At 52.1% G+C, this 24,086-nt stretch overlaps 1 protein-coding gene across 4 annotated transcripts in view; it reads left to right on the plus strand.

The window, feature by feature from the left end:
* SFSWAP (splicing factor SWAP) overlaps window positions 1–22,399 on the plus strand; it is a 96,354-nt gene extending 73,955 nt beyond the window's left edge. For 3 of the 4 annotated variants that reach the window (XM_009004911.5, XM_035258221.3, XM_078337781.1), the window contains 4 exons: window positions 5,113–5,238; window positions 20,129–20,302; window positions 21,404–21,476; window positions 22,086–22,399. In XM_009004911.5, coding sequence (XP_009003159.2) covers window positions 5,113–5,238; window positions 20,129–20,302; window positions 21,404–21,476; window positions 22,086–22,151 — 439 coding nt within the window. In that variant the 3' untranslated portion in view covers window positions 22,152–22,399. The remainder of the gene's footprint in view (window positions 1–5,112; window positions 5,239–20,128; window positions 20,303–21,403; window positions 21,477–22,085) is intronic. The other variant, XM_017976509.4, reaches the window with a different exon arrangement.
* Window positions 22,400–24,086: the final 1,687 nt, after the last annotated feature.

The following is a 24,086-nucleotide window of genomic DNA, read 5'->3' on the forward strand; positions in this document are numbered from 1 at the left end:
CTGAGCTCATGCATGAGTCTGAGACGGTAGGATCCCTTGGGCTCAGGAGTTTGAGGCTACAGTGAGTTACGATCACGCCACTGTACTCCAGCCTGGATGACAGAGCGAGACCCTGCCTCTAAATGCAATTAAATGAAGATTAAAATTAAAAATTTCCCTTTTGAAAATGTTTCTTATGACATTACATAGCTGAAGATAGGCATAAACAAGCCCTCTTAGGAACTGTATTCAGTAAAATTCTTCCCAATTTTCCTTTTCTGTAGGCTCAAACAAAAGAAAGGGTGATTCCCTCTAAATCCTAAGCCTTGGGGACCGATCATCGTAAGGGCTGTTCACGGTGTTTCTTCAGTGTAAGAAATTAGCTCAGCTTTACTGTGGGGAGTTTTTGTGAACACAGCAGATACAGATGCCTGATACTTCCGGGTGTTCTGGGCATTTGTTTGTAAGGAGAAGTGATGTGGCGGCCGTCAGCTTTTCCCAGATCATTACATTCAGAACTGAAAGCCTTCGCTGACGCTTGGATTCTGTCGACTGGTCTAGAGTAGAAAAAGTCATTTTACATATTATTTGAATGACTGATTTTCGAATAGATTTAGTCAGTGCTGACAAGTCCAAGCAGCAAAATCCTACTCGTTAGTTTGTGACTTTCAGTTAAAAGACAAAATGAAGGTAAAAATTATCTGAGCATGGTTTCTACTGTGTTGGTGGGCTACCCATTTTAATTCGACCTACATTTAAAACATTTTACAACAGAGTAAAATGTTTTCAGAACACTCAAATTTTTCATTAATCTCAGTGGCTGAGGAGGTAGCTAATTGTAAATAACTGATTAAAAAGCATTTGATTTTGCAACTTACTCAAAATGTGAAAGCAAAGTCCAACTTTATACAAAATAAAAAGAATATTATCAAACAGAATCTTCAGGTGTGGGATTGTCTAGGAAGTCCTGCTGTGGGCGCTGGCCCCTGGCAATAGTTCCCCTCTGCAGGGCCAAGAGTATAGCTGGGTGCAGAGGCCACTGGTGTCGTGGGCTCCGGAGCCCATTAGCTGATTTTGTATTGTTCACTAGCTAGTTCAGCAAGCCAGTGAAGCCCCAGCTGCTTGGGAGGCAGAGGCAGGAGGGTCCCTTGAGCCCAGGAGTTCCAATCTAGCCTAGTCAACATATTCTCTACGAAAAAATAATAAGCTGATGGTTTCTCACCATGACCTTTTTTGTGGAGTTCTGCCTCAGCTCTTCTGGGAACAGGGAATGCATGTTTTATTGAGTAGGATGGCATTTTTCTAAACTGGCTGCAGATGCACCTCCTGCATCCGGTGTCTGCCAGCAGTAGTCATTTCCAGGGATCCAATGGCTCTAAAATGAACGTTATAAATGCGAGGGGATGGTGGTCTCCTCAGTAATATAAATTATTGGAGTATAAAAGATAACTAAATTTTCACCAAAATATTGAAAGTGCTAGTGCTTTTGTCATCAGATAGAATAAACTGTTAAAAAATCCAGGCTCCAGAAATATTTAAAAAAAAAAAAAAATGCAGCCTCCGCTCAGAGTGGATTGGACGTGTCACCTGGGCCTGAACAGACCTGATTGATCCTTTTCATTGACTGCTGCCAGCCCGCAGTGGATACCGCAGTGGTTAGTGTTTCTAATTGTGGCAGCGTGCTACCTGGAATGCATCTTGTTTTATGCACTAAATTACGAAAGTTCTGTGTGAAATACTGAAAGGTGGGACTAGAACGCCTACAGCGCAGTGAACATCGGTGTCACGTCTACCATTCCTGTATGTCCAAGTTACAGGTGACTGGATCTCCAACGGTAAATTAGTCGTGGAAAAAATCTTCAGCTTTGGAGAATCATTGTCACTTCTCAGAAAGTATACTGATTATGGCAAGGTAGTATGTAGTGTCTTTACCTCAACATTGAGGCCAGGCACGGTGGCTCACTCCTGTAATCCCAGCACTTTAGGAGGCCGAGGCCAGTGGATCACGTGAGGTCAGGAGTTAAGACTAATCTGGCCAACATGGTGAAACCCCATCTCTACTACAAATAGAAAAATCAGCCAGGCGTGGTGGCATGTGCCTGTAATCCCAGCCACTTGGGAGGCTGAGTCAGGTGAATCACTTGAACCCAGGAAGCGGAGGTTGCAGTGAGCTGAGCTCATGCCGCTGCACTCCAGCCTGGGCAACAGAGCGAGACTGTCTCAAAAAAAAAGATTAAAGCAAAAGACTTTTTATTGGCTTGTTTTCTGGTTTCATTTGTATTTCTATATCACATCTGGTTCTTAATGGAAGGAAGAAGTTCTCATGCAGTTCATTTACTACCGAAAATTAAATTTTCATAAGTATAAGCTTGAAACTAAGTTTATCTTTAAAACTTTTGCTAAGATGGTCTCTTGTGTTCATTTAGGTGTCTAAATGTATCTTCATAGTTACCCTGGGCTTGTGGGAGTTCTAGATAGTTCTATGTGATAAAAATATATTTCTTTGTAGAAATTAGTCCCTAAGTACTTGGGGTTGGTGGGAGAGACTGGGGATTCAGGAGACTTTTCTAAGGAGCCTTGTTCAGCGTTCAGAAGGGACGTTGGCATTCTACTTTAGGTTGAAAGTTGAGACTCCTCACTGTCCTTTTTCCCATGGTAAACTGCACAGCAAATCAGTGAGAGCGATGACTCATCTCCTAATCCTGCTCCTTCAAGGGGAAGACAGGTGTTTGCAGTTCCCCGTGCGGTAGTATTGGTCTCTGAGGTGAGGACCACCCTTGCAAAGTGAATCAAAGTGAATCGTAGCCACAGGTGAGACCAGAGGGTGTGTGCACTGTGCTCTGGAAGGAGGAGGAGCTGCCCCAGCTGTCACCAGGGTCCGGGCGCAGGAGGAATTGCACCTGAAGTCGGATCCACAGTTTGAACTTGAGAAAAATTCAGCCTCGGCAGCCTGCTGGTGTCCAGCTGTGCCAGAGCCAGACACAGACAGCTGCTGAGTCATCTGCACAGATGACTCGGTGACTGAAGGGCCGGGGCTGGGAAGGTGAATGGAGGAAGCAGAGTAGATGAAGTGGTTAAATGCTGGAGAAAGGCTGTTTATAGATGTGACCCCTGTCATTCCGATAAGATTTGTAGAGTTCATCGAGAAAGGTCTCATATGTCTTTATTTGAAAGCAGACCATTATGCTTTTTCAGGAAAAAAAACTGAGTCACATTATGCTCGAAAGTGTCTAATGCGGACCACTTCATCTTCAAGAGGCCTCTGGTCACATGATACGGATTCTTTGCTTATAAAATGGAATTCTTGTTTCTTGCCCTGTGTTGTGGTATCAATATGAAAAAATTAAAAGAATAAAAAGCATTAAAGCTTCTTTAACTCAAGTAAAACTTAAAGAATTGCCTAAAAATAAAAATAAAATAAAAGAATTGTCTAATGGTATGTGGCCCCTAATTCTGAGATGGGCATTTTCCCCAGATAACATGAAAATCTGCTGGCAACAGCCACTTCCCTTTAAAGAAGCCCGTTACTAACAGCCGCTACAAAATCTACTGTATTTCAAAGTTACAAATTTGCAGGCCTTAAGAACTAACTTGTTCTTCCTGACGATTGAGTTTCCTGTAGAATTCTCAGCCTAGGTAAGCATTCCCTAGCTGCCGTAGCTTCTGTAGCTTTGATTAAGCAGAGCTTTTTTTTAGGGTTGTGATAGCACCCAGCCCAGCACCTTTTATTCTGGATGTGCCTCCATGTCACAGAGCCACAGCCTCCCCAGGGACGCTGGTGCGGAGCCCTGTCAGAGCAGCGCATCCTGTGACAGCGGCAGCCAAGCCAGGAAGTTACCAGGCAGCCTCGACTGCCACCAGATTTGACTGCGAGCTCTTTTGAGGGAAAACCTGGTAAAACGTCAAGGTGTCTAACTGAGCTCCCTTTATCATCTGTTCTGTAAATCTTAGGAAGGGTCTGGAAAAAAATCAAAACCATTAGGTAAAGGGCAGCCACTCCTGGCTTTCCGGGACGCCGGGAGCTCAGTGATGCCCAGCTGATCTGCAGAAGTACAGCCTGTGGTGCTTGCGGTTTCTTGTCATGAAAATGATTCAGTGTCTACATTTTTCAAATGGCGAAATCAAAGCCTTCTTCTTTGTGTTTTTGAATGAGTTGTCGTGGAAACAAAACAGAAATAAACGGTGTTTTCTCCAGATGTGTGCTCACTGCAAGTCTTCCCCGAACAGTAGCTTTACTGAGTGAGCAGAGAACCAAAATGAAAGTCCCAAACTCATGGCTCAGGGGCCTCCACTAAGGAGCACCACCCTGAAGGGCACAGGTTTCGGTCCCTGTGGCCATGTGTGTGGATTATGTCATCACAGGAGAGGGATGAGTCCTTTCTGGGCACGTGAGGAGGAGGAATCAGTGTTACTGGGTGGCTTTGCATCGGTGAAGTCTCAAAAACTTAAGTTAGCTGAAACTGTCGTGACACTGGCATTTCTGAGTTGGATTGAAGGTTACAGGCTTCATGCCAGGGCCGCACAGCCTGTTCCTGATGACCTGTGCTGAGAGGCCGTAAGATCAGTGTGAACGAGCGAAAGCTCCAGGGAGGCCTCTAGCTTCATTACCGTTGAGTTTCTCATTGCCGCGTTCAGACAGGTAGACAGGACTCACTGGGATTTGACGGCCTTTTCTTACGTAATGTTGGTAGACACATCGATGAGCTGAAGTTTATAGGGAGATAAAATGGGCCAGGGCAGGAGGAAGGAAGAGAAACCAGCCCGAGGTGGTGATAACTCGCGTCATCGGCCATGGCTCGTGGAGAACTGGCCGCCAGTGACCATTTGAAGCAGCAGCTCGTAGCTGCAGCCTCAAGTCAGTTGTGTGTTAGTTAAAAGCTGATCCGTGGTGTGGTAAGTGTGTGGAACAGGAGAGACCGTCTCTGCCTCTAAAATGGGAGTCGGGATTCCGGTTGTCGGTAACGTAGCAAAGCTTGGCAGGGGTTGTCTGAAGCCTCAGGGTCTGCACAACCACCACGTCTCGGAGCACCCTGAAGGCTGTGCAGACAGGGCTCAGTCCGCCAGGCAGTAGGAGGTGGTACACATCCCGCCAGCCAGGCTGCAGAGCTGAACGCTGCCTCCTCCTCTGTCCAGGTCCCGCTCCCGGTCCCCTCGGAGGAGAGCCCACTCCCCTGAGAGGCGGAGGGAAGAGAGGAGTGTGCCCACTGCCTACCGCGTGAGCAGCAGCCCCGGAGCCAGCAGGAAGCGAACCCGCTCCAGGTAGGCCACTGGGCATGCGTGCAGGTGCCAGATGTGGGCCAGGGTTCCCTGGGCGGAAAGGGCGTCTAAAGGTCCGGTGTATGTTGGTGAGCAGAGCTGTGGATGACCAGAGGGAGGGGCCGAGTCCTCCCCAGCTCTCCGTGGCATTGCCGTCACTGTTGACACTTGATCGCGCTGAGCTCCTGTGCCTGGTGGACAGGGTCACACCTGCATGCCCACAGGGGCTCTGTACAGCCTGGCTTCTGTCCAGCTTTCCACTGCGCCAATACCTCAGCTGGGTCCACACACAGCTGCTGCCCCTCCACCTGCTGGCAGAGAGGACGAGAAGGCACAAACAGAAGGAGAACGCAATGTTCTGGTCCTGAGGCCTCCTGGTCTCAAGGATGGTCACCGTGGTTGCCTGTGTGCTGTGTGACCGTGACCATGGCCCAGGCTAGTGCTCCCAGGAGAGGCCACAGAGTCCTGTTGGGGCCTACAAGGCAGGGAGCATCCATCCCTTACCCCTTGACCACTAGGAGAACCTGTCTTGGTTGGAGAGGAGAGGAAAAGGGCTGGCATTCATGTGTATCCGGCAGAAGCTCCAGTGTGATGCCTGGCAGGGCCCCACAGGCTCACCTCTCAGTGCCTTTCAGGAAATACATCCACCATCCGTCCTCTTGGCCCCACCCATCTCATGAGCGCCACCTCGGGTTCTCACCCACTGATGCCCCCCCAGTGCCTGGCGTGGGGCAGCTGTGTGTTTCCATTCTCCAAGCGCGAGGAGCTCTCATTTCCTGTCCCCACGTGGAGTTCGTGCAGCCTCCTGGCTGTGGGGTGGGTGATGTCTGGGTCTGGAGCCACACGGAAGGACGGGGCATTGCACATCGTAGCCTAGGGTTTCCCAACAGAGTGCTGCTAAGTGCATGGGGGTCAGGACACTCGGGGTCCCAGAGCCTCCCAGGGGATGAGCCTTGCATTGCCAGGGTCAGCCCTACACTGGGACCTTCCTGCTCCTGGGACAGATGGCCCCAGCCGTCACCCACACTGCCCAGCCACAAGGCACGTGCTAGGCAGAGCCAAAGCAGGTCCCGCACAGCACCCTGAGCCAGAAGACCCTGCTGCGATTGGCCTAGGACCACAGTTCCCTCCATCGACAAGATGAGATCTCTTTTCTTAAAACAGAAAAATCAGCAAAAGAGCTGTAAAGCAGATAGATATTAGCAAGTGTTTCATGTACAACTCGCTGTTTATTAATTACATTTTTTTCCTTAGGATCCCACACTGAGCATTCATGTCTACACTAATACAATCTGATGAAAACTAAAATGTTAGAATCCATCCCTTAAACACATAATTTCACATCAGAAATTTACCGTCACCTTTGGTATATGTGAAGGGCATGGTCAGAAATTAATTTCTTATATCTCAACGGAAGAGCCCTTGCTTTACCTTCAAATTAATCTTTGCTTTAAGAGAGACCTCCCAGGAGCAGATAGTGACTGTATCTGGAAGGAGCAGTGTCCTGACGGCCAGACGGCACACTCAGACGTCAGACTCAGACGGCACACTCAGACGTCAGACTCAGACGTCAGACTCAGACGGCACACTCAGACGTCAGACTCAGACGGCACACTCAGACGTCAGACTCAGACGTCAGACTCAGACGGCACACTCAGACGTCAGACTCAGACGGCACACTCAGACGTCAGACTCAGACGGCACACTCAGACGTCAGACTCAGACGGCACACTCAGACGGCACACTCAGACGGCACACTCAGACGTCAGACTCAGACGGCACACTCAGACGTCAGACTCAGATGGCACACTCAGACGGCACACTCAGACGTCAGACTCAGACGGCACACTCAGACGGCACACTCAGACGTCAGACTCAGACGGCACACTCAGACGGCACACTCAGACGTCAGACTCAGACGGCACACTCAGACGGCACACTCAGACGTCAGACTCAGACGGCACACTCAGACGTCAGACTCAGATGGCACACTCAGACGTCAGACTCAGACGGCACACTCAGACGGCACACTCAGACGTCAGACTCAGACGGCACACTCAGACGTCAGACTCAGACGGCACACTCAGACGGCACACTCAGACGGCACACTCAGACGGCAGACTCAGACGGCACACTCAGACGGCACACTCAGACGGCACACTCAGACGTCAGACTCAGACGGCACACTCAGACGTCAGACTCAGACGGCACACTCAGACGTCAGACGGCAGACTCAGACGGCACACTCAGACGTCAGACTCAGACGGCACACTCAGACGTCAGACTCAGACGGCACACTCAGACGGCACACTCAGACGGCACACTCAGACGTCAGACTCAGACGGCACACTCAGACGGCACACTCAGACGTCAGACTCAGACGGCACACTCAGACGTCAGACTCAGACGTCAGACTCAGACGGCACACTCAGACGTCAGACGCAGACGTCACACTCAGACGTCAGACTCAGACGGCACACTCAGACGTCAGACTCAGACGGCACACTCAGACGTCAGACTCAAGACGGCACACTCAGACGTCAGACTCAGACGGCACACTCAGACGTCAGACTCAGACGGCACACTCAGACGTCAGACTCAAGACGGCACACTCAGACGTCAGACGCAGACGTCACACTCAGACGTCAGACTCAGACGGCACACTCAGACGTCAGACTCAGACGGCACACTCAGACGTCAGACTCAAGACGGCACACTCAGACGTCAGACTCAGACGGCACACTCAGACGGCACACTCAGACGGCACACTCAGACGTCAGACTCAGACGGCACACTCAGACGTCAGACTTAGACGGCACACTCAGACGTCAGACTCAGACGGCACACTCAGACGGCACACTCAGACGTCAGACTCAGACGTCAGACTTAGACGGCACACTCAGATGTCAGACTCAGACGTCAGACTCAGACGGCACACTCAGACGGCACACTCAGACGGCACACTCAGACGGCATACTCAAACGTCAGACTCAGACGGCACACTCAGATGTCAGACTCGCGTGGCGCTGGTATTCTCACCAGGCGCTCACAGGTCACACGAGAGAAGTGAGGGTGAGACGCTGCCGTGCTGAGTGCTGAGCGACGTAGGCAGAACTCAGCCTGCAGCCTGACTGCGTGTGGTGGACGGTGGTGCACTAGGAAGCAGTAGGTGGATATGTGTACAATTGCGGGCCTGTTTTGTGGTCTTCATTATAAACCCAGTTAGTCTGTAAATCGAGAATATGGGTTGGGTTGGGTTGGGTTTCATTGGATTTGGTTTTCTTTTAGTGGTGTTTTTTTGAGACAGGTTCACTGTTTCCTAGGCTGGAGTGCAGTGGCATAATCACAGCTCACTGCAGCTTCTGCCTCCTAGGCTCAAACCATTCTCTCACCTCAGCCTCCCAAGTTGTTGTGACCACAGGCACTTACCACCACGCCTGGCTAAGTTTTACATTTTTCTATAGAGACTGGGTCTCACTAAGTTGCCCAGGCTGCTCTCAAGCTCCTGGCCTCAGGTGATCTAACTGCTCCGCTCGAGGCATAGCCACCGTGCCGTCACAGAGTATGTTTGATTAGCAATCGTGATATTCATCCTGCAGTCAGCCTGTGTCCCTGCCTCGGAGTACACGTGCATGCCTTGCTGTGGGGCAGTGCACGTAATTCAGCTACCGGCTCGTTGTCACTTTAGTGCTCTGACGGCCCCAGACCAAACCAGGGGAAATGCCAATGCCTTGCTGTGGGGCAGTGCACGTAATTCAGCTACCGGCTCGTTGTCACTTCAGTGCTCTGACGGCCCCAGACCAAACCAGGGGAAATGCCCACTACCCAGATTTGGAGGATTCTTTTTTTTTGTTTGTTTGAAATAGGGTCTCACTCCCATTGCCCAGGCTGAAGTACACTGACAAGCTGTCAGCTCACTGCAGCCTTGACCTCCTGAGTTCAACTGATCCTCCCACCACAGCCTCCTGTGTAGCTGGGACTACAGGCACGTGGAACCACACCGGACTGATTTTTTGTATTTTTAATAGAGACAGGGTTTTGCCATGTTGCCTGGGATGGTCTCAAAACCCGGAGCTCAAGCGATCCCAAAGTGCTGGCATGAGCCACCGTGCCTGGCCCTAAAGGGTCATTTCTGCAAACTGATTATTGCCTGATTCTTTCACTGACTAAGTTAACTTCTTTTCATTTACAGGAAAGTTTTTTAAGTAGTACAATGGGCCAGGCTCAGTGGCTCACACCGATAATCCCAGCACTCGGAGGCCAAGATAGGAGGATCACCTGTGCTCAGCAGTTGGAGGCTGTAGTGTGGGCTATGATCATGCCTGTGAATACCCACGGAACCCCCCACCTGGGCAACAGAGCGAGACCCTCTCTCTAAAAACAAATTGTGTGATGAACACGCATATGCGTAAAATCTGTAGCTCAGTTCCACAAGAGCTGACGTTTTGCACATTTGCGTTGTGTGTCTTACCCCTTCCCACCCCATGTACTGCCCTCCCTCCCTCCCTCCCTCGTTCGTGTGGTGGTTCATGACTTTAGCATTCCTGAAAATCCCAGGCCAGCTCTACTGTAGACGGCCCCACAGTCAGGCTTCGTCTCGCTGTTTCCCCGTGGCTGGGCTCAAGGTGAATGTTTTGGCCGTGTCAAATGCCATGTGGGCCACCTTGCGTAGCTTCCCATTGTGTCACAGATCAGGAGACAGACAGAGCATCCATTCGTGCCATCATTCATGATGCTGAGTTTGATCACTTGATTAAGGTTGCATCTGCCCCTTCCTCTCCCCAGCAGCGAGGAGCCCAGGAGGTGACACTGGGGCAGTGTGGCTCTCCTGCTCCCAGCAGCTCTCCTCTCATCAGCCTCAGCATCCCTCGATGACCCCTGCCTGAATGAGTTCTTACACGGCTGATTGCATTGCAGTGACTTGCTCCCTCTAGTCTTCCTTCCGTGTTCATTAGCTGAAGTCCCTGCCCCTTTGTTTAAATCTCACCATGGACTCAGGAGCATTTTTGGTTTTGGTTTTTCATTCGTTGTGCGATAATCCGTTGCTGTTGCTATTCTGTTAGATGCTGCCGTTGTCTCCAGTCGGCCGGTGGGAACCCTTTCGAGCCAGTCTGTTCTTTCCACACCTCCCTTGTTCTTTGCGCTCCTGCTTTTGGTACAAGACACTCTAGGCTTACCAGGAGTTTTCCCTGCTGCATCCCTGGAATCTGCCATTTCTTCAAGGACCTCTGGTTCCTTGGAAATCCAGATGTGGACATATTGAGGAATTTTCAGGAGTAAAATTTGGTACAATGTGGAGATACATAAAACAACATTGATGAATGTTATTTTGAGTAGGTCACAAAAGTGTTTTTCAGCCAGGCACAGTGGCAGGCACCTACAGCTGCAGCTGCGTGGATGGCTGAGTGGACCGTGTGAGCCTCAGAGTTCACGTCCAGGGCTCTTTACACAAATATCGACCAAGTCTGTGGTCTCGCCCTTCAGCACGATGCCCGGTTGTCTCATTGCAGCAAATGCCATGCAGGATTAGTCACAGGTTTTTCCCGTTGAGTTTCTAGTACTCGGCACTACTCTTGGCACGTGGACAACTCTGCTGAGACAGTGAATGGGAATTGAATGTTGGAGGAAAGACGTTTCATTACAGGTGAAATGTTCATCCAAGGCCGACTTTGCTAACTGAAGAATGCATAACAATTTCCTAGAGAACCACTCAAAACAAATGTAGCTAAAAAGCCAATAGAAGATAGAAAGTAGGATTCTGGATGCTTTCTTAAATTCATGAAACAGCAGAAAAGGGCCGGGGGAGAGAGCAAGTGGGACAGGTAAGGAATAAGAAGATTGTAGACTTAACCCATCCGTAGGTTAATTATATTAAACGTAAGATGACTAACAACTAGTTCAAAAGCAGTGATTGTAGAGTGGGTTAAAAAGCAAGACCTGGCTCAGGCTCACGCCTGTAATCCCAGCACTTTGGGAGGCCGAGGCAGGCGGATCACCTGAGGTCAGGAGTTCGAAAACAGCCTGGCCAATGTGGTGAAACCCCCTCTCTACTAAAAATGCAATAATTAGTCGGGTGCGGTGGCACATGCCTATAACCTAGCTACTTGGGAGGCTGAGGCAGGAGAATTACTTGAACCTGGGAGACAGAGGCTGCAGTGAGCTGAGATCACGCCACTGCACTCCAGCCTGAGTGGCAGCGAGACTCTGTCTCAAAAAAAAAGAAAACTTCCACCAAACCCAAACTCCAGGCCCAGAAGGCTTCACCAGTGAATTCTAACAATCAAGAAAGAAGCGATGCTCTTTAAAGAGAACAGATGAGGGAGCACTTCCCAACTCACCTCTTTAGTTCATAACGCTCACACCTAATCCAGATAAGCACTCTGTGTTTGGGGGAAGGTGTGTGCCTGAGCACGTGTGTGTTCACAGACCAGTACCGTGTGTGCGTGTGTACGTGCTCACAGACCAGTCCTGTGTGCGCGCGCGCCCGTGTTCACAGACCAGTACTGTGTGTGCGTGTGTACATGTTCACAGACCAGTACTGTGTGCGTGTTAGACCAGTCCTGTGTGCGTGCACACCCGTGTGTTCACAGACCAGTACTCTGTGTGTGTACATGTTCACAGACCAGTACTCTGTGTGTGTACATGTTCACAGACCAGTCCTGTGTGCACGCACCCGTGTGTTCACAGACCAGTACTCTGTGTGTGTACATGTTCACAGACCAGTCCTGTGTGTGTACATGTTCACAGACCAGTCCTGTGTGCACGCACCCGTGTGTTCACAGACCAGTACTCTGTGTGTGTACATGTTCACAGACCAGTCCTGTGTGTGTACATGTTCACAGACCAGTACTGTGTGTGTGTACATGTTCACAGACCAGTCCTGTGTGCACGCACCCGTGTGTTCACAGACCAGTACTCTGTGTGTGTGTACATGTTCACAGACCAGTCCTGTGTGTGTACATGTTCACAGACCAGTACTCTGTGTGTGTACATGTTCACAGACCAGTCCTGTGTGCACGCACCCGTGTGTTCACAGACCAGTACTCTGTGTGTGTGTACATGTTCACAGACCAGTCCTGTGTGTGTACATGTTCACAGACCAGTACTCTGTGTGTGTACATGTTCACAGACCAGTCCTGTGTGCACGCACCCGTGTGTTCACAGACCAGTACTCTGTGTGTGTACATGTTCACAGACCAGTCCTGTGTGCACGCACCCGTGTGTTCACAGACCAGTACTCTGTGTGTGTACATGTTCACAGACCAGTCCTGTGTGCACGCACCCGTGTGTTCACAGACCAGTACTCTGTGTGTGTACATGTTCACAGACCAGTACTGTGTGCGTGTTAGACCAGTCCTGTGTGCGTGCACACCCGTGTGTTCACAGACCAGTACTCTGTGTGTGTGTACGTGTTCACAGACCAGTCCTGTGTGCGTTAGACCAGTCCTGTGTGCGTGCACACCCGTGTGTTCACAGACCAGTATTCTGTTTGTGTACATGTTCACAGACCAGTACTCTGTGTGTGTACATGTTCACAGACCAGTACTCTGTGTGTGTACATGTTCACAGACCAGTCCTGTGTGCACGCACCCGTGTGTTCACAGACCAGTACTCTGTGTGTGTACATGTTCACAGACCAGTCCTGTGTGTGTACATGTTCACAGACCAGTCCTGTGTGCACGCACCCGTGTGTTCACAGACCAGTACTCTGTGTGTGTGTACATGTTCACAGACCAGTCCTGTGTGCACGCACCCGTGTGTTCACAGACCAGTACTCTGTGTGTGTACATGTTCACAGACCAGTCCTGTGTGCGCGCACCCGTGTGTTCACAGACCAGTACTCTGTGTGTGTACATGTTCACAGACCAGTACTGTGTGTGCGCACCCGTGTGTTCACAGACCAGTACTGTGTGTGGGTGTACATGTTCACAGACCAGTACTGTGTGCGTGTGCACCCGTGTGTTCACAGACCAGTCCTGTGTGTGCGTACATGTTCACAGACCAGTCCTGTGTGCACGCACCCGTGTATTCACAGACCAGTACTCTGTGTGTGTACATGTTCACAGACCAGTACTCTGTGTGTGTACATGTTCACAGACCAGTCCTGTGTGCACGCACCCGTGTATTCACAGACCAGTACTGTGTGTGTGTACATGTTCACAGACCAGTCCTGTGTGTGTGTGTACATGTTCACAGACCAGTCCTGTGTGCGCGCACCCGTGTATTCACAGACCAGTACTGTGTGTGTGTACATGTTCACAGACCAGTCCTGTGTGTGCGCACCCGTGTATTCACAGACCAGTACTGTGTGTGCGTGTGTACATGTTCACAGACCAGTCCTGTGTGCGCGCACCCGTGTATTCACAGACCAGTACTGTGTGTGTACATGTTCACAGACCAGTCCTGTGTGTGCGCACCCGTGTATTCACAGACCAGTACTGTGTGTGCGCACCCGTGTGTTCACAGACCAGTACTGTGTGTGGGTGTACATGTTCACAGACCAGTACTGTGTGCGTGTGCACCCGTGTGTTCACAGACCAGTACTGTGTGTGCGTACATGTTCACAGACCAGTCCTGTGTGTGCGTACATGTTCACAGACCAGTCCTGTGTGTGCGTACATGTTCACAGACCAGTCCTGTGTGTGTACATGTTCACAGACCAGTACTCTGTGTGTGTACATGTTCACAGACCAGTCCTGTGTGCACGCACCCGTGTGTTCACAGACCAGTACTGTGTGTGTGTACATGTTCACAGACCAGTCCTGTGTGTGCGCACCCGTGTATTCACAGACCAGTACTGTGTGTGCGCACCCGTGTGTTCACAGACCAGTACTGTGTGTGTGTGTACATGTTCACAGACCAGTCCTGTGTGCACGCACCCGTGTGTTCACAGACCAGTACTGTGTGTGCGTACATGTTCACAGACCAGTCCTGTGTGCGCGCACCCGTGTATTCACAGACCAGTACTCTGTGTGTGTACATGTTCACAGACCAGTCCTGTGTGCACGCACCCGTGTGTTCACAGACCAGTACTGTGTGTGTACATGTTCACAGACCAGTCCTGTGTGCGCGCACCCGTGTATTCACAGACCAGTACTGTGTGTGTGTACATGTTCACAGACCAGTCCTGTGTGTGCACACCCGTGTATTCACAGACCAGTACTCTGTGTGTGTACATGTTCACAGACCAGTCCTGTGTGCGCGCACCCGTGTATTCACAGACCAGTACTGTGTGTGTGTACATGTTCACAGACCAGTCCTGTGTGTGCGCACCCGTGTGTTCACAGACCAGTACTGTGTGTGCGCACCCGTGTATTCACAGACCAGTACTGTGTGTGTGTACATGTTCACAGACCAGTCCTGTGTGCGCGCACCCGTGTGTTCACAGACCAGTACTGTGTGTGTGTACATGTTCACAGACCAGTCCTGTGTGTGCACACCCGTGTATTCACAGACCAGTCCTGTGTGTGCGCACCCGTGTATTCACAGACCAGTACTGTGTGTGTGTGTACATGTTCACAGACCAGTCCTGTGTGCGCGCACCCGTGTATTCACAGACCAGTACTGTGTGTGTGTACATGTTCACAGACCAGTCCTGTGTGTGCGCACCCGTGTATTCACAGACCAGTACTGTGTGTACATGTTCACAGACCAGTCCTGTGTGCACGCACCCGTGTATTCACAGACCAGTACTGTGTGTGCGCACCCGTGTGTTCACAGACCAGTACTGTGTGTGCGTGTGTACATGTTCACAGACCAGTCCTGTGTGCGCGCACCCGTATATTCACAGACCAGTACTGTGTGTGTGTACATGTTCACAGACCAGTCCTGTGTGCACGCACCCGTGTATTCACAGACCAGTACTGTGTGTGCGCACCCGTGTGTTCACAGACCAGTACTGTGTGTGCGTGTGTACATGTTCACAGACCAGTCCTGTGTGCACGCACCCGTGTATTCACAGACCAGTACTGTGTGTGCGCACCCGTGTGTTCACAGACCAGTACTGTGTGTGCGTGTGTACATGTTCACAGACCAGTCCTGTGTGCGCGCACCCGTGTATTCACAGACCAGTACTGTGTGTGTGTGTACATGTTCACAGACCAGTCCTGTGTGTGCACACCTGTGTGTTCACAGACCAGTCCTGTGTGTGCGCACCCGTGTGTTCACAGACCAGTACTGTGTGTGCGTGTGTACGTGTTCACAGACCAGTCTTGTGTGTGCGCACCCGTGTGTTCACAGACCAGTACTGTGTGTGCGTGTGTACGTGTTCACAGACCAGTCTTGTGTGTGCGCACCCGTGTGTTCACAGACCAGTACTGTGTGTGTGTACATGTTCACAGACCAGTCTTGTGTGTGTGCACACCCGTGTGTTCACAGACCAGTCCTGTGTGTGCGTGCACCCGTGTGTTCACAGACCAGTACTGTGCGCGCATACCCATGTGTTCACAGACCAGTACTGTGTGTGTGTTCACAGACCAGGACTCTCAAGAACGTAGATGAAAAGTACTTCAGAAAGTATCAGTGACTCCGTGCAGCTCAGATGCCTGTTCTGCAGGTTGATCTAGAGACCCAGTGTACTCCACTCAGAACTCCCACAGGCATTTGTGGAAGTGGCACACTGAGACTTCGAAGTGTGTGTGAAAATGCAGAGCCAAAACCTCCTTGATAAAGAGCAGGGTTTCAGGACTTAGAGAAAGCTGCAGTAAGCAAGGCAGCCTGGTGTCAGCATGAAGATACGATGGAGCAGTGGGACAGAACTGGAAGTACAGGAGGGAGACACACCTGCAGGGCAGGGGCCACAGCCACAGCCAATCAGTGAGGAAAAAGAGAAAGGAGGGACTTTTTTGTTTTTCTCTGTTACCCAAGCTGGACTGCACTGGTGGTCTGATCTCAGCTCAGCGTGGTTCACTGCAGCCCTCACCTCCTGGGCTCAAGGAATCCTCCCGCCTCAGCCTCCCAAATAGCTGGGACCTCAGGCACACACCACCATGCACGGCTAATTTTTTTTTATTATTTGTAGAGACGGGGTCTCACTATGTTGTCCAGGCTGATGTTGAACTCCTGAGCTCCAGCAGTGCTCGTCCCTCAGCCTCCCAGAGTGCCTGGCTGCAGGCATGAGCCACAGCACCCAGCCAGGAAAGTCTTCAGCAAAACTCTCATCAATAGCTGGATATAGGAATGGGGTAAAAGTGTGCCGCACACCGTGCGCAAAACTCAGTTCCAGGTGGGTCAGAGATCAGAATGTAAAAACTAGAGCCGTTAAGCTTTTTGAAGAAAACAGAGTATGTTCATGAATTTGAGGGTGGCAAACATTCCTTAAGATGTAGAAAACTCTGATAAGAGGAAAAAATTAATTAGACTTCATTGAAGTTTAAAAACATATCCCGCCGGGCACGGTGGCTCACACCTGTAATCCCAGCACTTTGGGAGGCCGAGGCAGGTGGATCACAAGGTCAAGAGATCGAGACCATCCTGGTCAATATGGTGAAACCCCGTCTCAACTAAAAATACAAAAAATTAGCTGGGCATGGTGGTGCATGCCTGTAGTCCCAGCTACTCAGGAGGCTGAGGCAGGAGAATTGCCTGAACCCAGGAGGCTGAGGCTGTGGTGAGCCGAGATCGCGCCATTGCACTCCAGCCTGGGTAACAAGAGTGAAACTCTGTCTCAAAAAAAAAAGAAACATATCCCAAAGGCATAGTTAAGAAGATGAATAGGCAGGCCGAAGGCTTCACAGTATGTATCTCCGACAAAAGCCTGAGTCAGGACCAAAAAGACCACAGGACCCAATTAAGAAGGGGGCAGATGACGCCAGCCGACTTCACAAAAGGATGTACTTACATAGCCAGTCAGCACATGAGAAGAGTCAGCCAGGGAGGAGCACATGAAACCAGGGAGACGGGGCTGGCCGGGGATCACCCGCCCCTGAAAACCGGGACAGGCCGTAGGGATAGTGGGCCCAGCGTTGGGGCTCTCAGCAGCTTACTGTAAAATTAAGTATATAGCTTCTCCCTGACGCAGCTGTCCTGTTCCTAGATGTGAACCGCTCTGTAAAGTCAGCATTTGACCAGAAACACTTTGATTCATAATTGTCGCAAATGGAAACAATCAAATGCCTCTTAGCAGAAGTGAATTGACAAATGATGGTAGCAGCCTGTCATGTGATACTATTCATCGGTCAAAGAAACAAACTGAGGGTCACCCAGCCTCATGGAGGAAACCCAGACATGCTTTGCTGAGCAAAAGCAGCCCGCCACAGGCCAGGCATGGTGGTTAGCACCTGTAATGCAACACTTCGGGAGGCCAAGGCGGGAAGACTGAGCCTGAGACTCCCAGGCTTTTTTGGGGGGCAGAGCCCCCCATCTCTACTAAAATAAGAATTTTAGATTAGCCGAATGTGGTGGTGTCTGCCTGTCATCCCAGCTACTCAGGAGGCTGAGGCGAGAGGATTGTTTTACCCTGGGAGGTCAAGGCTACTGTGAGCAGGGATTGTGCCCCTGCACTCCAGCTTGGACAACAGGAAACTGTCCCAGAAAACCAGGAAGCCAAACCAACAAGCAAATACACAGTGTGGGGCTCGTTCACATAGAGCTTTAGGCGGCACCCCAGAAATCAGTGGGGCCTGCTGAGGGTGGAGAAGGGGTACAGACGAACTTGAATGGCATTGAGGGCTTTTCTGGAATGAAGGGACGCTCCCGCGTGGATAGGGCCAGGTTGTCAGGGTGTGCACACTTGCCATGCTCAGCGAAAGCACTGAAGACTGCGTTTCACCGGACGGACAGTGGCACCTCGGTTCCTTAAAAAATGAATGAGTTGCTCTGTTTCGTCAGCAAGGGCTTAGATCAGATTGTAGCAGAACTGAACCAGTTTAAAGTTAAGGATTAGTAACCTGCCTTTTATTCATTATGCGGCCCATAATAAGCTCAGCTGAATCTGGGGAGTAAGTCATTTTGGACACACGTCACATGCTGGTACACATTTTATTTACTTGCTCCTTCTTTTGAAACCCTAGCATATGTTTATAGACAAAATTGTACAAGACATTTTGCAGTTTAGGAAAATCAGTCTCTCATGTGCAGGTTCCACATCTGTGTATTGAACAGTAAGAAAGCGCCTTCGTTTATAACACTGTCCTCGCTGGGCACATCAGGCGGGCTTCCAGAAGATGCCAGGTCATCTGCCAGGGCCCAGCTCACCAGGGACAGCTTCTCCGGCAGGCCCCTCCTTGTTTAAGTGGAGCTGGGCAAGAGCACCCCAGGCCTGGCACTGCTACTTTAGGTCAGTTCATTGGCACCAACACAGTCTGCTCATGCCCAGAACAGCACAAGGGAGCCTGGACAGAAACGCCCAGCCCCACTCTGCATATCGGGGCTGTCCCTACACGGCATACCATGGCCCCTGGCACCCACAGCTTTGTCTCAGCTCTGCAGAGCCAGGCACTAGTGAGGTCCTAGAGATGGGCAGAGCACCCAGCCCCTCCATGGGGGTCTGTACCCTGCACTGTGAGCACAGCCCAGCCATTAAGCAAGGACGTTTCAGATCTCAGGGAGGGTGCAAAAGAAATGCATGAAGTCGGGAGGCCCTGATGAGGGGCCGGGCTTGGGGTAAGTGAGCGTGTGCACAGGCCCTGGGGGTCTCCTGGAAGACAGAGGTGGCCAGGCTGGCAAGGGGCTTCGTGGCACGCAGAATCATAAGCCAGGCCAGACCCTTGCAAGCTGTGCAGATAGATCCCCAGGAGAGAGTCAGACACTGGCCAGGAGCCACAGTTCTCCCTCGGCTGGCACACTGGGCAGTTCGGGCCCACCCGGACGGTGAGGCTAAAGGAGGGAAGGAAGGAGACAGCAGACCAGAGAAACAGATGATGCGAATGACCTGTGCAGGACTCTCCGAGAACGCTGTACTCAGGGCTGGAAGCGCAGGCTGCAGTGTCTGTTGCAGATGAATTCTGAAAGATGATGCCAGGTAGGGCACCTCAGGGCCTGGATGGCCTCCCAGGGAGGGCTCAGGCCTGTCTGCCTTTACCAAGTACATGTTCACTCTCCTTGCTTGCGTTTTTAGGGAAGCGGCCAAGAGGCCCACGTGGATGGGGTGTGGAATGGAGCTAGACAGGGCGGAACCCGTCCAGGCCGGAGAGGAGGATGGTCTGAGGGCGGGCGCAGGCCAGAGGGTCTGGGAAGCATTTCTGGTGTGGGATTGTCAGTTTGGTGATGCAGATTCTGTGGGAGGCAAGCAGCCAGAGGGCAGAGCGGAGCTGCCGCCCACAGAGCAGGCTCCACTGCCGGGAGGCTGAGCAGCATCACCAAGCCGCGGACAACTGGCAGGTCAGAAAGAAGCGGCACTGGAAGCTGCACCATCTAGTCCCAGCCGTCTGGGAGGCTGAGGCAGGAGGTGAAGGCTGCAGTGAGCTGTGACGCACCACTGCCCTCCAGCCTGGGCAGCAGAGCGAGACCCTGCCCTTTTTAGAAAAAGGAATGCTGGACTTGGATGTATTACTACTCTCATAATTTCCGCATCTTTTTGGAAATGTTTATTCATGTAACATAAGTGGCAAAGCACTGTGAACTGCCCGTGGTTACTTACCTTAGGTATTTTAAACGCAAATAAAATAATGTTTTACTCGAGGTCCTAACCTGGGCGAAACAGCTTCCAGGGATACCAGGCGTCTTCAGTGTCCTGGGTGGCTGTTGTTAAACCCATGGATTGATTTGCTGCGCCCGTCACTTAGTTACGTGAAATAAGTTGCTTTCAGAGGAATGAGTGTGTGGAGTGGCTCCGTCCCCGAACTGTGCCTTGACCACCTCTTACCCAAAGACTGGCTCAGAGCCGAGCTTCTCCCTTTGTGCCCTATGCCTTTAAACCCAAGGCCCATCTCTCACAGAAGCGCTCTCCTTTCAGAAGTCCCCACGAGAAGAAGAAGAAGAGGCGGTCGAGGTCACGGACCAAGTCCAAGGCCAGGTCTCAGTCGGCGTCACCCAGCAAGCAGGCAGTTCCCCGGCCCGCAGCCCCCTCGGCTCACTCGGCCAGCGTCTCCCCTGTGGAGAGTCGGGGCTCCAGCCAGGAGCGCTCCAGGTAACCCCCAGACCCCAAGCAGCTCTCTGGGAAAGGGCAAGAGGCAGCTGCCAGACTCTTTGTTCCTCCCGGAGTCCTTGCCTGTGTCCTGGGGGCACCAGCTACGAAGCCAGACCCCACCCCTCTAGCAAGGAAGCTGCCTCGGATACGGCTTCTCAGTATCAAAGCGTGCTCAGAGGACCGGGTCCTGTTAGAGAGACCCACCTGCAGAGCCCAGGAGTGGCTCAGCATGGCACAGGCGTGATGCTCACCAGCACGGGTGGCACAGGGGCCCCAGCTGCAGACCCCCGATGTGGTCATGAGGGACTGAGTGGACCTGCCTCACTGGTCTCTGCAGTGACCACTAGACCCAGAGCTCTGTCAGCAGGTCGTCAGGCTGCAGTGGCCGGGGCCGGGCCTCTCACCTGGGCAGCAGCACAGACACACGCGTCCCAGTCCCGGGCTAAGTCATAATGACTTCAAGTCAGACAGGGCCCTCCACTGCCCAGGCACCCACACTCGAGGGAGCAGAGAGGGTGGCGTCTGAGAACAGCTGCTCCCTTTGAACCCACTGCCTCCATGAATGTGAATCAGGGAGTGACGGTGCGACTGTTCCTCTGATGTGGCAGAGGCCTCAGCTCATTCGAGATGGGTCAGCATGTCCAAGAGGCGGTACCTTTAGTGTCAGTCGGGCTGCGCACTGTGGCTCACGCCTGTAATCCCGCACTGTGGGAGGCCAAGGCAGGAGTTTGAGACCAGGCTGGGCAATATGGCAGGACCCCGTCTCTACTCAGATAAGATGGCACGCATCTGTAATCTCAGCTACTTGAGAGGCTAAGGCGAGAGGATGGCTTGAGCCCAGGAACTGGAGGCTGTAGTGAACCATGGCGGCCCACTGCACGTCAGCCTGCGTGACAGAGACCGTGTCTCTGAGACTAGCGTAATAATAAAATGTACATCTGCGCAGGAGGCCCTGAGCACGGTGTGGGGGGTGCTGGTGCACCACACGGACACCTCACTCCCATCTCGCAGTTCTAGAGTGGGGTTCAGAGGTGTGCGTGCTGTTCGCTGGTCTGGCTCAGCGTCTTCAGGCGGTTGTAAGCTCTGCTCTCTCTCCGTTAGGGGAGTCTCTCAGGAGAAGGAAGCCCAGATCTCTTCAGCAATCGTCTCTTCCGTGCAGAGCAAAATCACTCAGGTCAGTGGACGGCCCCTCCTGCTCCCAGCCTTTAAAGGGGCCTCATTTCTCTTCTGCTGATTTTCATTCCCTGTCCCTCCTGTCATCGACACCGGCACGGGACAGGGATCTCGGGCAAAATGCCACAGGCCCTGGGCCAGGCAGAGGGCAAAGCCGTGTGGCCTGCACCATGCACGGCCAGGCTCCTCCGTCACCCCCGAGGTGCAAGACGCACTGTCGGCTGTGTGCAGTGGCTCACGCCTGTACTCCCAACACTTTGAGAGGCCAAGGCAGGCGGATCACCTGAGATCGGGAGTTCGAGACCAGCCTGACCAACATAGTGAAACCCCATCTCTACTCAAAATACAAAATTAGCCGGGCATGGTGGCACATGCCTGTAGTCCCAGCTACTTGGGAGGCTGAGGCAGGAGAATCGCTTGAACCCGGGAGGCGGAAGTTGTGGTGAGCCGAGATCACACCACTGCACTCCAGCCTGGGCAACAAGAGCGAGACTCCGTCTCAAAAAAAAACGATTGTGGTCTTTACCGCCAGCTCATTCATAAATTTCCTCACCACGTGGTTGTCTGGCCCAGTCCTCATGGGTTCTCCTCTGTGTCTCGCCCTGCACAGGACCTCATGGCCAAAGTTAGAGCGATGCTTGCAGCTTCCAAAAACCTGCAAACCAGCGCCTCCTGAGACGGGGCCGGGGAGGCAGAGCCGGGAGGCTGCGTGGGCTTCTGGGCAGGCTCACGCGGGCGCTGGCGACACCATCCACCTGGCCGCCTCCATGGACCCTTGGTGGGTTTTGTAAATTGATTTTTGATGATATTTTCAGTTTTAAGATTTCTGACCAGCAGTCTCTTACCTGTATATTTGTAAATAGATCATGTTTCTGTGAAAATGTATTATGAAATAAAATGGGAGGAAAACGCCTTTTCTAGCTAGACCCTAGTGTGGTTTCTTCCTTCTCTCCGTCAGCTTCTGGGTCTGTTTGACGGTCTGTGGTCTGTGATACATGTGTGTGGCCGTGGAGGCTGGCAGGGACGGGTGGGCAGCAGTGGGTCTCCCTGTCCTCTGCTCCCCACCCCCCTCCCACAGCAGCCCCTGCACTCACCTTCCCCCTCCCTGTGCCTCCTGCAGTCACTGCACCCATCCCAGGCTGCCAGCTCCCCAAGGGTGTGTTCCCACCGGCACCCAGGCGGCAACTGCTGGACTGGCCCTGCCTCCAGTGTCACCACATGCTGCCTTGAGCGCCGGCCGCCGACTCCTCTCACCTTTCCTGACGCCAGGTGCCCTGGACTCCATTGTGGGGAGGGTTCAGCCAGCTTGAGTTGGGGCTCATAAGGTCCTTACACCAGAAACAAGGACTTGCCACTTGTGTGCCATCAGCAGATCACAGTGGCACTTCTGTCCCACAGGAGGGAAGCTCTCTGGCCTTCACTCAAACCCCTGCTGTGCCGAGGCCAAGTTCTTCCATTTTCAGTTCTGCCAATTTATCAAAACCCGGAAATGGAATTACGTTTTCTCCTCCTTATGGCGCTTGGAGTCCAGACACTGCCTGCCTGCCAAGGCCAGTGTGGGTAGGGCAGGTGGATGGGTGCGGCCAGGCCCCGCAGCCGCCCACAGCCACTCAGAAATGCCACAGGCCCTGGATGAGGCAGAGGGCAAAGCCGTGTGGCCTGCACCCTGCACAGCCAACCTCCAGCCCACCACCACCTGTACCTGATACTCATGGTTCCTCCCGCTGCCGCGCACTGCGGTTCAGGTCAGGGCTCCCCAGTGGCTGCTCCAGGTCGCAGGTGGCCTTCGCTGCCCAGGCCGTGCTGTGGTGAGCATCCTCGGGCAGGCGTGACCGTCCTCCTGGTGCAGCGTCTGCAGACACGTTCATCCTGCTCAGTCAGCAGGATGGAAAGGTCCTCCTGTCAATGGCGTTTCTGGAGCGGTGCAGCTTCGGTTTAGAAACGCTCTGTGAGCTCATCGTGTCCGTGCCTATTCATTGCTTTGGAGCTCTTTTTCGCTCATAACCACTGTACACACTAAAGGACTTTGCCTTCTGGTATTTTGTAAATGTTTGTCCCAATGCGTCATCTCTGTTTTGGCTTTTTTTTAGTTTTTTATTACATAGGAAAATTTTTGTATGTAGTCCTTTTGTTTTTTTTTGGCCAAAGCCTCCAGCATCTGGTCCTCCTCCATCCAGGTATTAACCAGGCCCAACCCTGCTTTCCTTCCACAGTTAGACTCAACCGGGCGTGTTCAGGTGTGGCTCTTGGTGTCCGTCGTGGCTTCTGGGCACTGTTCTGAGGCGGGCTCTGCGTGTGCACAGGTGGCCTTGCTTTGCCCCGCACCTGCGCCTCCAGGCTTACACACACCCTCCTCCTTCTGTTGGTCATTTTCACTGTAAAGGGCCGGGGATCAGGGGCCAGAAATCGGCTTCTTGATGCAGGGAGATGGTTCTGTGGGACCAAGCGTCAGCAGGACCGTGGTTTTACCCGTGCACCGTCAAGTGGATGTTTATGCTGGCAGCGAGGGCGACACGGATGTGGCGGGCGCCTGGAACGTGGGGAACACTGAGGGTCCACCCACGTCGTAATAAACAGCAGTGTTTCTGCTTGGTGCAGTGGTGCTGGAAGG

Source organism: Callithrix jacchus, chromosome 9, assembly GCF_049354715.1.
Source record: "Callithrix jacchus isolate 240 chromosome 9, calJac240_pri, whole genome shotgun sequence".
NCBI lineage: Eukaryota > Metazoa > Chordata > Mammalia > Primates > Cebidae > Callithrix > Callithrix jacchus.